The 18661-nt window shown below is 30.5% G+C and overlaps 2 protein-coding genes across 3 annotated transcripts in view; one reads left to right on the top strand and one right to left on the bottom strand.

Moving 5' to 3' along the window:
• Positions 1–18661, top strand: part of LOC111427471 (Protein phosphatase Slingshot) — a 139453-nt gene that overhangs the window by 33427 nt on the left and 87365 nt on the right. The gene's annotated exons all lie outside the window — the stretch shown is intronic.
• Positions 201–18393, bottom strand: LOC111427455 (Cytochrome P450 reductase). Of its 2 annotated transcripts, none has more exons than XM_023062609.2 (7): positions 18243–18393; positions 8826–9007; positions 8430–8772; positions 7110–7234; positions 1705–1893; positions 580–1644; positions 201–520 (listed from the first exon to the last, which is right to left on the bottom strand). In XM_023062609.2, exons 1-7 carry the CDS (start codon positions 18270–18272, stop codon positions 376–378), a joined length of 2079 nt encoding a protein of 692 aa, XP_022918377.2. In that variant the 5' UTR covers positions 18273–18393; the 3' UTR covers positions 201–375. The 2 variants fall into 2 exon arrangements, with proteins under 2 accessions (XP_022918377.2, XP_022918376.2); XM_023062608.2 differs by lacking the exon at positions 18243–18393 and adding an exon at positions 11764–11895.

Genomic DNA, 18661 nt, shown 5'->3' with positions numbered 1-18661 from the left:
ATCAATTCCATTTTAATTATAATGGTACATTTATACATACAAAACATTTTGTAAAATATCACTGATTTTATCTAGCAATTTTTATTGTCAATATGGAATGAAATCACATGACGCTTGTTTTACCAAAAAAAACAAAAAGTATTGATTGTTACTATTAAGGTGGGTATTGTTTTTTATGTTTGAAGAAGAAATATTGAAAGAGGAGGTGCTCTTAATCAATTAAAAAATGTTTATCACCTTGTCGTATTGATTATTATGATGGCAAACACCGACAATGCAAGACAACAAAAAAAAAGCGTGGTTACCAAAAGATTGGTAACATTTCATATAAATTATTTTTAGAAAAAAAAAATCTAAACGTAATTATTACTTAAATTAACTCCAAACGTCCGCTGATAATCTCTTTTGCGTTTCCATTTTCTTCAGGTATGCTGCAGCTTCTTGTTCTGACATGTTACCTTTTTGCATCAAAACTTTAATAACCACGTTACGGACATCGTTTGCCATATGCCGAGCATCACTAAGATGAAAAATCAATTATTACTTAAAATTTCAATATGATTTAAAAAAAATACTTACCCACAAATATAAAAGTGTCCATTTTCCTCAACAATAATCCTATAAAGTTCATCAGCATTCTGTTCCATTAAATGATGTACATAAACTTTTTTAGGTTGATCTCTTGAAAAGGCACAATGTAATTTTATCACTCCATCTCTCTCATACTCCATTAATTCCTCTTCATAAATAAAATCTTCTTCTCGTTTTCTACAACCGAAATAAAGAATGGTTTCCCCAATAGTATTTCCAAAATTTTTCATAAAACTTCGTTCTTGTATAAATCCTCTAAATGGAGCAAATCCAGTTCCTGGACCAACCATGATAATAGGCATTTGTTGTTTTGGAGGTAATCTAAATTGGGATTTTCTTATAAAAACTGGTACAGTCATGTTTACATCCATATTCGGTTTTTTCTTGGCTAACCATGTTGTAGCAACACCTTTATTAATACGTTTCGTGGGAGTTTCGTATTCAACAAGAACCGCTGTTATATGAACGGTATTTGGATGAAGTTTTGGCGAAGAAGAAATTGAATAATATCTTGGTTGAAGACGAGGTAACAATTCGCAAAGATGATCCAAAGCTGGTTTACACGAAGGTAAATCTTCTAAAATATGAACGATATTACGGTTATCATCAATAATCCATTGGTGGTAGAGAGCTTTTCCTTCAGGAGTAGTGGAAGCCATAAGTTTTAATTTTTCTTTTTCCGCAGGATCTGAGCAGTATTCACTTAATTCTTTTAAGACGTGAGTTCTTGGATTCATCGTTATATCAACGTAATGAGTCAATGCGGTTCTATATGAACAAGGACACGGGAATGGATGTTTTTTACTTGATTCTTCATCGGTATTTATCAAAGAAAAGATCGTATCCAAATCTTTATCGGTAAGTTTGCCAAGTTTATTAATTAATTCTTCGTTGTTAACCGGATAAACCCCAATATGATCGCCAGTATCATATCGCATTTTTGAACCTTCAATATCAAATTCAATGTGCATGCAAGAACGATCACTCGTGTTTTTATGGAGTTCTCTGTTAACGACAACTTCGGCTAAATACGGATTTTTAGCATCAAATGGACTAAGAAAATTAAAGTAAAAATTAATTTTTATAATTAAAAGGGTTCAAAATGTAACTTACGATCTTTGATTTTTTAATGAATGTATTCTTGCCATTTCACCAGTGAATACACGATCGGGAATATTTACTGGAAATTCTTGTAATCTGTATTGACGGACGTTAACATCTTCTCCAGTTGATTCGATTCCGAAGAATTCGCATACAGCTGGCCAAAAACGGTCTTTCCATGTAATAAAGTCATCTTCAATACTAAATTAGAAAAAAAATACAACTTTTAAGATTAAATATTATTAAGATTTTGCAAAAATGGTAATAATAAAGTATTACTTTATTTTAAAGTAATTTTGAATTAATTCGCAAAGAGTGGATGATATGATGTGATTTTAGTGCAAGATGGTGAAGTTACATATTGGCGGTGATAGGAGAAGGCCGAAAAAGAGACGAGTTGCAGAGAAAGCGTTATAAGTACAAGAAACAATAAGGCTAAAGCACCAGCTCCTAAATATTGCTCTAAGATAAGCTTTATAAGTATGAGTTACCACAATTTTTTTTAACTATATCTGTACCTTGAAATATAATCGTATTTTGCCATAAAATATAAACTGAGCATTATTAAGTATGATATTGGTTCTCTAAGAGAAAGAAACTGACGTTTGACGGTTGATAAGAAGTGACGGAGAGAATGGTGGAGAAGATAAAGCTAGCAGAAAACTCAGAGTTGAAACATAAAGTCATGAATATTTAGAAAATACTCGGGCAAGGAAGTGAAAGGAAGGCAACTATAGCAAAAATATATAGATTTTAACTTATTCATGCATATACATTTTCATGGTCTTATTTCATGGCACAAGATTTGCCATTCTTTGCATGATTTTGATTTATGGCCACTACATGGCCATAAAAGGCCTACAGGGACATGTACTAATGCTAATCAAATATGGGGTGTTCCATTTAAAATTTTCGACTTTTTTGCAATTGAATATGGTAAAACAGTAGCTATATTTTTGAACACTCTGTATAACGTAGACCGATGGCGCTCTATTTAAGGATATCCAAGCAGCAACTGTTACAAATTTTAACTTTCTATCTCAATCAGTCGTCAAGAAATTCAGATATAAAGGACACAGTGTTAATTGCTAAAAAAAGTTTCTAATTAAAATAACTCAAAAATTAAAAGCACTAAGTATCAACATATCTTATCAAAGTTAACATATTTTTGTGTGTAATAAAAACTATATCATTCCATTTAAAATAACATATGTGTATTTCGGTACATCGTTATGGAATACCCTGTATGTATAAAAATATTTTCCGTTTATAGTGTGGTAATTTTCCTGCAACTTTTGTCTAAGGAAGAACTGTGTATCTCGGCTTTTTAATGCCATTTATGTATTTTGCATCGACCACAACAACATATATATAAATAATATATATACAGAATGGTTCATGAAATTCGCAACCCCTTTGATTTTATTATAACAACTTTTTAACGCCATTGAATATTAACATAAAAAATATGGGTTGTAAAGCTTATTCATTATTGCTACTTTTTTGTCTCTTTGGTTTTTTCCTTAAAAATAATAGTTTTAGCGCAAAAAAATAAAAGATGCTACATTGTACAGGGTGTCCCAATTTCGATGTCCGCATAGGCTATCTCCGAAACTAAAAGAGATAGAAAAAAAGTAGCTTACATGTCATGATCTCGTTTTTCGAGAAAATGCTAATGCCGAAAACTCCGAACAGCTATCGTCTTTTGTTTTCGTCCTATCGGCAAAAACTGAAAATTATGCGAAAACGACAATCGCGAATATCTCACTTATTATCAAAGATGGAGTATTATAAATAAAACATTATATGGGCAACTTTTTACGAAGAATTCAGTGGCGTAGGTAGAATTTTTTTCCCATTTTTTATTTTCGAAATTTTTGACGTAACTTTATTTTTTTAAATGGAAACCATAGTTGGCTATGACCTAAAATAATTTGTTATTTTCTTCTGATAACAAATATATATAGTTTGTGGGGCATATTTCTTATAGTTATTGAATAATTAACAAAAATTCATTTTGTTCTATCTAAACATAATGTATGTATTTAAAAGTTAATGTTGCTATGGTGATAACCATACATACTATGATGGAACATAATGTATCAAATAATTGCCAAAGTTTGTATTTAAAAATTCGATAACAACTCTGGCATTATGAGCTGGTATGATGCACCAGCATGTTAGGTGTCAAAGTATAACAAAACTAAATAAAACTTTACAATGAACTTCGAAAATTATGAAAATGTAACATGATGGAATGCTATATGTTATCAGATAAGAATGCGACGTTAGCCGCGGAATTATATTTCACAAGGTATTCTGAAAGAAGACAACCGCACGTAAGAACCTTCAGCCGGTTAGCAGAAAATTTAATAGATTTTTGGTCCATCCCCAAACCACGTGCAAAAACATACCAAAATGGCCTGCAAGAGGATGAAGTCAATGTGTTGGCTTCACTTGCGATAAATCCATCAACATCTTGCAGAGAAATTGAACAAGACGTCTGACCCAAAAACCGCTGCTTCCGAATATGAAAGAAAAATATGTATAAACCATACAAAGCGAGCCTAACTCATTATTTACGTGCAGGAGATGTCAATCTAAGATTAGAATTTTGTAGATGATATTTAGAAAAATTAAATAATCTGCTGTTTGTTCAAAATGTCATCTGGACCAATGAAGTCTCTGAGTGTTCAAAGAAGATTGGGGTTCAATGTATGGTGTGCCCTTTTAGATAATAGAATTTTGGCATATAGTATCTACCATAAAAACTTAAACTCAGGTAATACCTCAATATATCAAGGCAGCACATTGTGCCTTTGGTCGACAATTTGCCATTAAATAAGTCTCAAATGCTATATTTTCAATATGACGGAGCACCAGCATATAATGCCAGAGTTGTCAGTGAATTTTTAAATACTACTACAAACTTTGGCAATAATTGGAAACAATGGGCACGTTCAGCCGGTGTCAACTGTTAAGTTGCTATATTAGCAGTCGCGGCTGAACGATATACTAAGTCAGCGCTGTTACGTAGCAGTTTAGTAAATATCTCAGCGTAAGTAATCTGCGCTTAGTTTGTCAGCGGTTGTGAAATTGTAGGTTAGGATTAATATTTTTTGTTTCTCCCCTTTAATTTTGAAAACTGGCAGAACTGTATAAAATGAAATGAGCCTTAAAAACAACATCATCATCCATTATCTCTTGTAATAACACAAAATTTTCAAAAATATTATTGTTGGCCATAGTTTTAGGTTATGTTGAACTGCTAATTCTCAATTGCTTGTTCAGCCGATTTCGTTCCGCTGTATTAAAGCTCATACAACTAGCTGACTGATTTAATTCAACTGTTGACACCTGCTGAACGTACCCAATGTTTTCCATTGTGGCATTGTTATCACCATAACAACATTAAGTTTTAAATACATACAATAGTTTTAGAAAGAACAAAAAAAATTGATACATTATGTTCCATCATAGTATGTATGGTTATCACCATATCAACATTAACTTTTAAATACATACATTAGTTTTAGATAGAACAAAATGAATTTTTGTTAATTATTCAATAATTATAAGAAATATACCCCACAAACTATATATATTTGTTATCAGAAGAAAATAACAAATTATTTTAGGTCATAGCCAACTATGGTTTCCATTTAAAAAAATAAAGCTATGTCTCAAATCTCGAAAATAAAAGATGGGAAAAAAATTCTACCTACGCCACTGAATTCTTCGTAAAAAGTTGCCCATATAATGTTTTATTTATAATACTCCATCTTTGATAATAAGTGAGATATTCGCTATTGTCGTTTTCGCAAAATTTTCAGTTTTTGCCGATAGGGCGAAAACAAAAGACGATAGCTGTTCGGAGTTTTCGGCATTAGCATTTTCTCGAAAAACGAGATCATGACATGTAAGCTACTTTTTTTCTATCTCTTTTAGTTTCGGAGATAGCCTATGTGGACATCGAAATTGGGACACCCTGTACTGGAAAGCGCTGCTATTATTAAAAGAAAATTTTTCTTTATAGCTGGCTATGGAAGTTGTGCACTTACTAGGATCTAATATTAACTAAATAACACCAATTAATTATGATTTTCATAAGAAAAACCATAAATAAGATGACTGTATGTCTGAATAAATTATATAGTCAAATGGTGTCAAATGTCTTGAATATAGCCAATAACTTCGCCATTTGTGGTTTTAAAGAAAAATGTTTCAAATACAAATTTCTTTATTAACCATGGCGCATTTTTTGGCGATATTTGCTTGTTTGTATTGTTTTTGTTTCGTTGCTATGGCAACCAACATTGTTATTTTAAATGGGATGTATATATTATATTTTTTTTATATACTTTTATAGAGGATAAGTCCCTCTATTAATTATTCATAATTGTTGAAACTGTAATTTTTTTGACATTTAAAGCTGTCAATGGCGTTATTTCGGCGCCTACTTTGATTGTAATTTGCTGATTTAAGACTTTTAAAAAACGCATTTTTTCTCGATTTTTTCCTAATACAACTATATGATATGATATGTTGATCGCGTAAAGGGATTTATACTCTATTAAAATGTGCAAAAAAAACATTTGCATCCCATTTAAAATAACAATGTTGGTTGCCATAACAACGAAAGAAAGGACAATGTAAACAAGCAAGTATCGCCAAAAAATGCGTCACAATTAATAAGGATTTTTTTATTTGAAATATTTTTCTTTAAAACCACAAGTGGCGAAGTTATTGGCTATATTCCAAACATTTGACACACCCTGTATACACCGGTGTCTCATGTAACTGGTTCGTTAGAACTTTTTCAGGTTCCACTATTCGTAGAGATTTGAAATTTTGGTAGCATGGGTTATTCATTCGGAACTTTCGATCTAAAATATTTTCAAGATGGCCGCCATTTCCGTTCTACCGGAAGTAGACCATAACTTCGTTATTTTAAATGAAATGTTATAGTTTTTATTGCACCATTTAATTTTGCGTAAAAAAATAGGTTGAGTTTGATAAAAGTTATTGGTACCTAGCGTTTTTCGTTTTCAAGTTATTTTGGTTTTAAGCTTTTTTTTTGGTAAATTTCAACGTACTCTTTAAAACCCCATATCTCAACCAACGCTCATTCAAAAAAGATCTACATTGGCACGATTACTCTTCAGATGCTGTCAAATAGATTGTCGTTTGTTGTATCGGAGTATCTTATACAGGCTGGTCAAAAATTGAATTGCTATTTCTCCATATTCAATGGCGAGAAAGTCGAAAATTTTAAATGTATATATGTATATATATAGCCCATTTTATAAAATGAAATGTGTACCCAATTTTTATCCAATTTTATCTCTAATCATTATAAAACCGTTACTAGAAACTTCCGAACCGTAATACTTTATTACTAAGATAAAATAAATTACTTTGCGTCATCATCTCCAAGTCCAAGTTCAAAAACTCTAGTGGCACCCAATTCTTCTAATCTTTTATCCATGTAAATGGCTACAGCATTGTAATGTTCATAAGTTTTATTCCCAAGGCCAAATACCTACGAAATAAAGAAGTCAAACATTAATATGTGTTTTTAAAAATAGATTTATTTATTTTTCAACCGAGTTCTTTTTTTTCGCTTTTACCGTTTCAAGAACGTATGTTAAACATGTTTTTTTCTTATTCTTACTAATTTATGATAATTATGATGACTTGACGGTATTAACCATTTAAATCAGTGTAAACATTCACAATAATACTTTAAACCGAGTGATAGTTTAATGTTTAACCCAACTCTGTAAGTTGTAGGTCGTAGAGGTTGAATTTTCGTTTACGGAATTGAGATTCAACTTATTTTGTGATTCAATGACGTATTATAAATTTAACAAGAACTTTGATATATTCCACGAGAATTTTACTGATTATTTTTTGATAACTTTAATCTCCTATAGTTAAATGTTCATCTTCATCATTACACAATTAAAAACAATGAATAGAATGTTTAGATAAGACTCGGCGACTTTATTTTATTTGATGGTGAGTCAATCATGACTTCTCATTGTTTTCAATTTGCGATCTTGATGAATTTCTCAAATAAATCAATGATTATGAAAACTGCTAAGTTCATATTCACGGAAAATTGTTATTTTTAATGTAAGTTGTAAAATGATTGTGTATATTTAACAATTAAGAACATTCTTTTAAGAAATATAATAACAGTAAGTAAATGCACTAATTGGTAAGTTAGATTTTGAAAGAATAGAATTTAACATAAAATATTTGCACTATAAATTTAAGTTTTTTTCCTTATAAAAGCATAAATAAATAACAGCATGTTCGTAGATAATAGCGTCAAATTTTTTATACTGTTAAATTAGAATCGCACGTGGAAATTATCAACCAAGGTCACTTTTCAATGAAGTAATGATTTACGTAGCGATTGTATATATTTTGCTTTCTGAAGGGCAATGATATGTTTTAACTATTACTGGTATAGAAATATTTTTTAGAACAATTTAATTCAATATTAATTAATAACAAGAGCAATTTTAAAGTTTGATTTCATTTCAACAATTACTTGAATTCATAGCAATCGACGCGTTAATGATAACGACCTTTATAAATAACTTCTCTTTTTTTTGTATTTTTTTAAATAAAATCTTATTCCTGTTTTACAATCTTTTTGATAACAACCAAATAACAACAACACAAGATATCGTGTATCTTTGTCGTTAATTATCTAAAAAACTTACCGCATAATTTAAACCTGATAAATCTGCATCACCGTTTTGTAACCATTCGTAAAACTCCATTGCGTTATCAGTTGGATCTCCTTCGCCATAAGTAGCCATACAGAATACCGCCAAAGAATTTGGAATGTTTTTCAAATTAACTAATTCCTCCATATCGCATTCTTCTGGATCGGCAACCATTCCTTTTAAATTATATCTCATTCCTTCTTTGGCTAAACGCCCGGCGAATTCTTCTCCAGTTCCCGTTTGACTTCCATAAAAAACTACTAAACTACGACCCGAAGTTTGTAATTTTTTTATAAACGAATCTTCCGTTGAACTTTGTAATGTCATCGCAGATGGTCTAATAAAAGAATTAATAAATAAATGAAGAATTGCGCATTAAAAAAATCTTACTGTATCGAGTATGATTTTCCATTCGAAGTAATTTCATTTTTCTTCCTGTTCTTTAACAAATACCAAGCACCTCCTGCGACTAAAACTAAGAGTAGGACTATATCCAATGTGCTAAAAAGTGATTCCGATGTTTCAGGTATTTGTTCGGTTATAACGTCTGCTTCCACTTCCATCGTGGAATACTAGAAAAAAAATATTAAACAAATTGTTAAATGTTTAATATTTATTGAACAATCTGAGTAAGAAAACTGAACAGCGTTAATCTTTTTTGTTAATATAAATGACTTCTACAAGATAAGTTATCTGATATTTTTTGAACAAACGTATCTGTTATTGTTTGCTTAGCTTTAATGAGTATTGTTTTGGATAGTAGTACTTACTCGAAGCAAATGAATCATTGTATTCATAAATTATTTATAATTATAAAAATAGATTTTAGTTCTGATAATGTTCTTTATTTTGCCATCGCGTAGCACCGTGCTCTATGTGCATCATAAACAGGGTAAGAATCGAGAGAAGATTAGATTTAGACAGAAGATTAATCTAGAAAAGTTTGATTTTACTCCATCAAGAATTCTGTATATTTTGAATTTCCGGTGATAGAAGCTAGATAGAAATTGATGGTGAAGTAATATTTATTGCAAGGTGGAAGAAGTTCTCATAAGACCCATTATGACTTATGCAGCACAAACGAGATCAGATACATCAAAAATAGGATGACTTCTTGAGACAATCGAGGTGAAACTTCTTAGGAAGATTTCTGGAAAAATCTTATGCGACAGAGAGATAACAAAGATATAGAAGGAATGAGAAAGGAATGCAAAGCAGAAAATATTCCCGAATAGGTACTAAACAGAAAAAAAGAATGGAACCAACACAAAAACAGAAACACCAACAACAGACAATCAACAGACTTGTACGAGTGGCAAGAGATAAATCACCTGACGACAGAAGAAGTATTGGATGCCTAAGAAAACGATGGAATGATAGCACATCAATGAGCAAAACTGATGAAGGAATAGGCTTTAACCTATTTTAGTTTAACCTATTTTATGAAGAAGAAGATAAAAATATTTTGAGTTAATGAACGACACCCAGAATTTTACAAATAGTTATAAGGGATAAAAAGAATAACTGTTATTAATCACAGAGTATCATAACTAATAACTAATCATGTTCAACCCAAATTAACTAATTCTCAACTCAACCTAACCCAAGCCAGAATTCTTATGTTATATGTCAAAACAGATGCTTATAAAGATTCAACCCAAACCAACTCAACTCAGTCCAACGCAAGCCAACCCAACCCAGAATTATTTCATATTTCAAAACAGATACTTATAAGGATTGCGAAGAATAATGACTATTAATCACAGAGCACCACAACTAATAACTAATCATCAAGAAGTAAAAGACACACTGAAACCACAACTCAATTCTTTCCAACCCAAGCCAAGCTAACCCTACCCAACCCAACCCAATAATTATTATTATTAATCACAGAGTATTACAACTAATAACTAATCATCAAAAAGTGGAAGACATACTGAAACACCTACAAAGAAATTACTGGTGGAAAAAGATGAGAAATACCAACACACACTAAAGCACTATAGCAGAAAAAACACTAACTTTAGTTGAAACTCTTAAAAACATCAACATCGAAGGACATAAATTACTGCAACAAATTAAAGAGCTAATTCTATGTCGAAAATTTGATAAAAATAAAAGAGCAGGAAACAAAACGTTTTGAATATCCATAGCATTAACAAATACAGGAAATACAAACTGTCATCACGAAGAGAAAGGTTACCAGGTGATAGATGTCTTCAATTACACTTTTGCAGAAATAAACTTTGATACTAATAGATGAAAATGGTTTGCAGAAATTTTAATATATCATATTCCCACATTTTTGAAAAAGATGGAAACGAAACCAAAGAAAATTGGATGATTTAGGAAACGTTTGACAGGAAATGTTTTCCAACTTCTTTTTCAAAGCCCTGTATCCAACCCAACCCAAGCCAGAATTATTTTATATTTCAAAACAGAGCCAAACCAATAATTATTATTAATCACAGAGTATTACACCTACAAAGAGATTACTGGTGGAAAAAGATGAGAAATACCAACACACACTAAAGCATTATAGCAGAATAAACACTAACTTTAGTTAAAACTGTTATAAACATCAACATCGAAGGACATAAATTACTGTAACAAATTAAAGGGCAAATTTTTCCCAACTTCTATTTCAAAGCCCAGTTCAAAGTCCACAAAATAAATGCACAACATTTTAATGAAAATGCTTTCAATTATGATGAGATTTTGTGGTTGTAGAAATAATACTGCTGTCAAAAAGAGACGTGAAAGATAAGAAATTATTTAATCAATTTCTCAACTTGTTGCCAAAAAAATATTGTGTTTAATTTGACCGCGATGAACGGGTTCGAATCGCAAATGGCCTCGTCTAACGTATTCTACGTCAATGATAAACCTTTCCGACCTTGGTACACAAATAACTATAAAGCAATTAGAATATTATGCGATTTTTTTAAAGGGTGAATGAAAAATTTTTCTATTTTAAAATTTGCATAATATTCTTAAATATATGTTATTGCTGCATATATTTTAAAAAAAATATTCTAATATGTTTTTATTCTCGAAGGATTTCAAGTTGGACCCACTTATCTATTGACCTCATAAAAGTATAATACCTATATCATCAGAAAGTATCATCAAGTTTATTATACATATGTATACACGAATGACCATGAGAGTGGACGAGACACGTGTCTGTAAAACGAAAAATGTATAATCACCGGACGCACATAAATAGGGTACGAAAACTTTCCGTGATTTTCCTTTACTAAATTATTTTTTTAATATTTGTTTATATTTGAATTAAGTAAAATAAAAAAAATAAAATAATACTTACCAAACTCCAAGAAAATATATAAGATAACAACTTATGTGTACTAATCATTTTAGCAAAAATTAATAATTTACTTAAAAAATTAAATAATAAATAATTTACACAACTAGTATTGAATAAATATTACTACGAAGCGAATGTAGTATTGACTGTAATCATTACGAATCATACTTATATAAACGATTTTACAGAAATGACGTAGATGATTTAAAAGAGTGGGGTGATGCACGTACGCAAAAGTGTAAAATTACTTAAAATAACCGTCTAGTTAAAATTGTATGTGAAGATATCGATTTTGAGCAATTATTGTAATTTAATTCAACGTCAACTTGAAATTAAATTACAATTTTTTTTTATGCGAACGTAATTCTGTTTAATTTCTACTTACAAGTTAAATTAAATATTGTTAAGAAAAAGAAATAATCAACTTATGAAATTAAATTATTGCTTTCAGGCAATGATTGGCAAGTTTTTTGATAACAAAATGTAAATAACGATAGGCAAAAACCTCCGTATGACTCGTCATTAACGATATTACTTAACTATTTTAATGTTGATATTTTTCAAACGTGCAAACTTACAAAGTGATAAATAAGGCTGCGATAAAATCATAATTTTAGGTTAAACAACTCATTATTAATTTTTTTTTTGTGATGTTTTGTATTGTCTGCGCAAAATATTAAATATGAATCATTTTTAACTTAAGATAACCTTCCTTAGTCGGTATCTTAAATAATTATAAAATAAAATAATCTTATTTTTGAAAAGATTTTGGTTAACTGCTCCAGACAAAAAACAAAAACATTTTTATTTTGGATTATATATTAAATTTAAAATCTTTTTTTTTAATTTTATAATAATTCGATTAATCTCTAAGTATTAACATTATTTCGATATTTAGTTTAATACGCAATTTTGACCTCAATGACCAAAGATAATCTGTCGGCGTAGCTTTTGGTTAATCGAAAACATTTTAAGCTATCTAATAATCTTTAAAAAACGTCGATTTAATTTATTAAGATATAAACTCTTCCGAGCATCACTGATGAAGTAGCAGCAATGATAAGCAAAAATAATCAAATTATAAATGTTCTTCCCGCTTCACAAATCACCTTAATTTTAATCGTTTAAATCGTAAATTTCGTTCCAATGGAAATCGAATCACAATCAATTTCGGTATTTCATTGATAAACTCGATTTAAATGAACAACAAATTGTTTATCAATTATCGATACTAACATACGATAAAAAATTTATAATTAAATAATTTCTAATTATCAACCAGATTGAGAAGGTTGAATTTAACATAGAAAGTTCACCAGAATGGATTTAGAACAGCCACAAAAACGGATGTTTCTAGATTATTCTAGAAATTTTTTCTTCTTCAATTTGACTTGGAAAAAAAGATAAAGATTTAATATCACCAGTTCCGACGATTAAACAAAAGAATGAAAATAGAAAGAATTACACCACGAAGTAAACCTCAATGATAAGAAACGAAGAAAGTAAACAGAAGTACTCGGAAGAAAGTTATTTTGAAGAAATTCTAGCAACAAATAAAGCAATGGCTATGACCTACACTATAATCTACAAGAATCTTGTACTCAAGGCAACATCACCTTTCAGTTACGATTGTGTTAATAAACAAGGTTGTAATGAACTGGGTTCGGGATGGGTCACACTGATGTGTAATCCATAGAACTGAATCATAGCTATCCAATCTTCTGCTATTTAAAGGACGCTGTGTTGCAAAAATGTATGTGTGGCACTATGTGTGGTACATGGCCTGATGATGATAGGTACTAGTGATTGCCTTGTAGACCACTTTGGTGCTTGGGAATGCCACGTCATTTTAACTATGGGATACTAAAAAATTGTCAATGAACCCTGATGCGTATCAGATTATGACAAAAAAATTCCAGACGTCCAAAGTACTGTGTCACACGCAGAACATAGGTAATGGTCTAGAATTTGAAGAATTACTTTAAGAAAGACGTGATCAGACTAAGCGATCATGTGTTAAATGGCTGGAAATTAGTGCATGGGAATGTAGAGTTAGTTCAGACCTCTGTTCTTTCTAATGCCATGTAAGTTTTTGAGGTTGGAAATGTTAGAGTAAAAATTGTTGACTTGATCGCTGCAATTACGTTCTGCAAACTCATTTTCTTCCATTCTGCTACACATAGTATATTACCAAGTCTCCTTTAAACTCTATTTTCAACTTTGTTCTTAGTACAGAACGTACTAAACTCCTACTTCCATCAAGAAAGTTTTTTCAATATGGAATATAACACTGTTTTACACAAATAACATAACTTTTCTGTGGAGGTTTTTTTCGTACAACATAAGAACGTTTTCCAAGGATTAAATAAAATAATTTCCTGGCTGCTGTTGCTACTTTATAATCTGCTTTATCTAAGTAGTCTTGTGCTATTGGGGAAAATAATTACAATGTCTACAAGATCAGTACATCTCAGTGGCTAACAATAAACTGGCAATTCAAATAGTGTCCATCGGCTGCCCATTCCTCATCGATCCTCACATTCGCAAGTTATCTGTGTATTGTTGGCTATTGGTCTGATGTGGAAGGGAATTCTGTTCAATAGCATCTATTTAACTGTCTCCAACAGCTCCTTCATACAATTGCGTTCAATTACAAACGACTATACTCAAACAGCTGATTTTACATTTCCCTTTGTGCTGTTACAGATACTCACAAAACAACTTATAGAAAAAGATGAAAAGATCTAACCAATATTATCAAAATCAAATAGAATCGCAACCTTGTTTTTAGCACTATATTTCTATTATTGCACAAAAATCAATATTTTTTTTATAAATGTATACTAAAAGATCAATCTTTTATGCCCCATTTTTTATTAAAAAATATATCAACTAAAAAGGACACAGGAAAGCGAATAAGTGCTTGGATGAGCGACCGAAATAAATTTTAGTGGCATTATTTAATAAAAAAAATTGTAAATAAGTGGATGGGTTAAGAGAAAATGTACATTATATAAATTACTAATGTTCGTTTTAACATTGTTGTGCCCTTATTTGGTCTGGTAAATATAACCCAGTAAGATAGAACTATTTAGTAAATCTAATTTTATTGTTTTAGTCATGAGTGGAAACCGAATATGAATGTATAAATAAAATAGGTTTCAAAAACATCTGGCTTTCTTTTAGAAACTTCAATAAGTTGCCACACTATAATTAGTGGACAAGGTTCGGGGTAAAAAATCGTTATTATTCGTTTCATAAAAGGAGTTTTATTCGAGGAAACGCAATTCTGATGAAATTTATAACTAACTGTAAATGATCCACTTATCAATAAAAGTAAAAAGGCGTACGTGAATCTGACGCAATCGAGAGGTCAACGAACAAACCTGTTTCCATCTTGCGAAACATTTTTACTAATAATTGCGCATCACCTGAGCGAAAAATGTTTTGAAAGCAATAATTTTTTATACGTGTAAAATGAATCATAAAGTGATATTTTTTTTAAATTTGATATCTACTAATAACGATATGTTAGTTATTCATCATTTGTAAAGATTTTTTCTATGCTAAGAGTGTCTTACGAAGAACAATTACATGCAAGAAATGTAATAAATAATAATTGAAATAATTTCAACCTATGTGGATGTGTAAACAATAGTCACATAATTCAACATAACATTCCTAAGTGTACGAATAGGAGAAAAACTTTTGTGGGTTTACCCATATTGGTTATGTATGTAAAAAAACTACATTTTGCATATATGCAATTCTAAGGTTTAAAAAACTTTTTGATCATCAAAAGTGTGAATAAATTTTCATGTTCCAGACAAACGGGCATAAATCTATTATGACGTATTGTCACTTCCTTTCAGTACCGGTTTTACAGGTTTATATTTAAATTTGAAACATGAAAATTTGAATTTTAACTGCATGTGCGTGATGTGTGCAAAGTTGAGTAGTGTTTTCCAACGCAATAAATTTGTTAATAATACCTAAAAGAAAGGATCTAATTATTGTGAGCGTAATCAAATGGTCTTATTGAATGTTCAAGGTTTTACACAGTTTGAAATTTTAAAATGAACGAAACACTTAATATGTTCAAACCACGTTAAAAATTCTTTTTGAAACCCACTGCAGTATCCGTACGACGATTAACAGGAATCACTTTTTACTAGAACGCAGCGAAAAGGTATCGTGGTTATATCTAGATGAAAATACATATCGAAGAGTGTACATAAACATGACCCAGAACTTATAGATTTTCCTTTTATCGATTTATTTATGTTGGTAAGAAGCATCTGTTATCTGTAGACGCGACAAATAGCAGCTTCAGGTTCATGTGCTTCAAGAAAACGAACATGAACCAACTATTTTCATAACGCCACCGCTTACAGCAGCAGATGTCTGTAATTCGCACTCTTTTCCAGAAACCTAACATATTTTATATCATCTATTTTGCCATTACTGGTAGCAAAAGCATCTACAGTTAAGTAAGTACATCGCATGGATTTGTACAGGACTAAAATACTTGTCAGGACTAACCACTAGTATAAGGGTGTTCAGGAAGACTATAATTTACCATTATTAACACAACCTCAAAAAACTGTCAATCCACCAAAAGCCTTTCGTATATTAATTTGTTGTCAACTTTCCTGCGGTTTTGACATCTTTAAACTCGTTTTTCCACATTATATCCGAAACGTCAAACATTATAACGCAACGCAATATCTGAAATCATTAAGAAAATTGTCATTTTCGTCCAATGACTGACGCCACCAATAATTAAAGTGTTTCAATATTTCTTGAGTGGCGTCTTAAAAAGCAGGGAGTTTTTGTATCGCTTTTGGTGTCAAATATAAATGCACTGTTGATGTCAGTGGCATATACAGATTAAGATGGAAAATAATAAAATGTATGTTGTCTTAACGTCTACTGAATAACGTCTACTAAGCATTCATATATACCATATCTACTAAGGATTCATATATACTAGGAATAGTCCACCTTTACTGAGTTTGTGTTTGCTGTAGGTTAACCTAAGCAGATCTTATTTCAAGTAGTTTCGGCGTGCTATTAGTTTTTTGGAAGACACTATCTCATTATATCATATGATTTGTAAAGTTGATTTTTGGTACAATATGGTAAATAGATTTGAACATTAGCTGGATGTCTAATACAAAATAACCCAAAATTGTTTCAATGGCAAAACAATTAAAGAAATAAGCAGGTACAAGATATCCTAAAATCATTTCAATGGCAAAACGATTAAAGACATTACATAAAACTTGTTTTAAGAACCTGTTACTATTTAAGACAAAAGGTTCTACCTAATAATTATTATAAAGTAAATTATTACCTACCTACGATAATTATCTGTATACTCAAAAAAATCTGATAAAAGGAAATACACCATTAAAACTAAATTACCATTGTTTGTAAAATAATACTATTATAAATGATAAGAAATAGAAATTATATAACATAATCGATAACCCAAAAATTCCAAAAAAAAATCCATTTTGAAGAATAAAAATTAAAACTAGTTAACAATAGCCTATTTAACATTTTGCTTAACTGTTTATTCGAAAAAGCGTTTGCGAAAAACAGTGATGACGTTATCACAACAAACGGAAACTCATTTGCATTTTCGCAAAATAATATGCACTTTATTTTGTATTAGGTTTAATATAATAATGTTAAAAATTGCTTAAGGTAATTTTAAACGATTTGCGCAACTATTAACATTACTAGAATATTAAGAAATTATAAGAACATTAAAGTCTAAGAGCGACCAAGAGCTGTAACATATCAGAAACGAAACTCTGAGAGAAGAACTGCAAATTTTCGCAGTTAACGATAAAATCAAAGAACACAAAGAGAAATGGATGGACCACGTGCAGAGATTGCAAGATGATAGAATGCCAAAATTGGCACTGCAGTATAAACCGTATAAACCAAGATGTACAGGTCAACAAGACCTAAATCGTTAAGTAGACGACGACGACAAAGATAAACAATCATGACGTCAGGAAATGTAAAACGGAAACAATTTTACATTTTTGCTAAATCATATGAATTTTATTTGGCATTCATATCGAGATCAAAGGTTAATGAGCGTTGTTCAAAAAATCAAAAGTAATCGTCATCGATTATAACAGCATAAAAAAATGTTTTTAAAAATTTATGTTCAAACTCAAAAAAAAAAAATGTAAACATTTAATTTATTATAATTACCTAAATTATAAATTACATCATTTTTCATCCAATTCCAACATTCGGGAAATAAATGGTTCGAGGTCATTTCATAATGTTTCAATTCGAGATGAAATTGCGATAATGAACAATTATTTTCCAATTAAAATATATCAATTTTTCGATATATCGGAGAAATATACTTTCTTTCATCAATTGATTCTGATGTGCGTGACACGTATTCAAATGATTCTTATTTATTTTATTATTGTCTAACGTTAACTTACCAAAAAGTGATTCCAAAAAACAGGCAACATTGTTCGGGTTTACAACACTACACGCACTGTATATGCGCACAAGATTTTGCTTTTTTTGTTTCGATGAAGGATTAGAATACCCACTAACCTCCTCTTATCGAAGAATTCACTCTCGAAGTGAAATTATAGGAATGCCTGGCATTTAGGAGCACGCAAACATACGCTTCAAGAATCGTTTTCCATTTTTACTCCAACGTTATTTGTGTAGTCTATTGTGTAGGAGAATATTAAACAATGATTTGAATTGTTTATAAGAAATATTTATATTTATTAGACTAGTGTTAGTTCTAGTTTTAATTGTTATTCAGTGCTAGTTTCTAGTTCTTGGTCAGAATGTAATTTACTTGATTGAAGAGACACAATATTTAATGATTAAAAAAGAGCCACCA

The sequence above is a fragment of the Onthophagus taurus genome, chromosome 2 (assembly GCF_036711975.1).
Source record: "Onthophagus taurus isolate NC chromosome 2, IU_Otau_3.0, whole genome shotgun sequence".
Lineage (NCBI taxonomy): Eukaryota > Metazoa > Arthropoda > Insecta > Coleoptera > Scarabaeidae > Onthophagus > Onthophagus taurus.
Note: the sequence above shows the minus strand (reverse complement) of the source record. Positions and strands in the feature narration are given on the sequence as shown.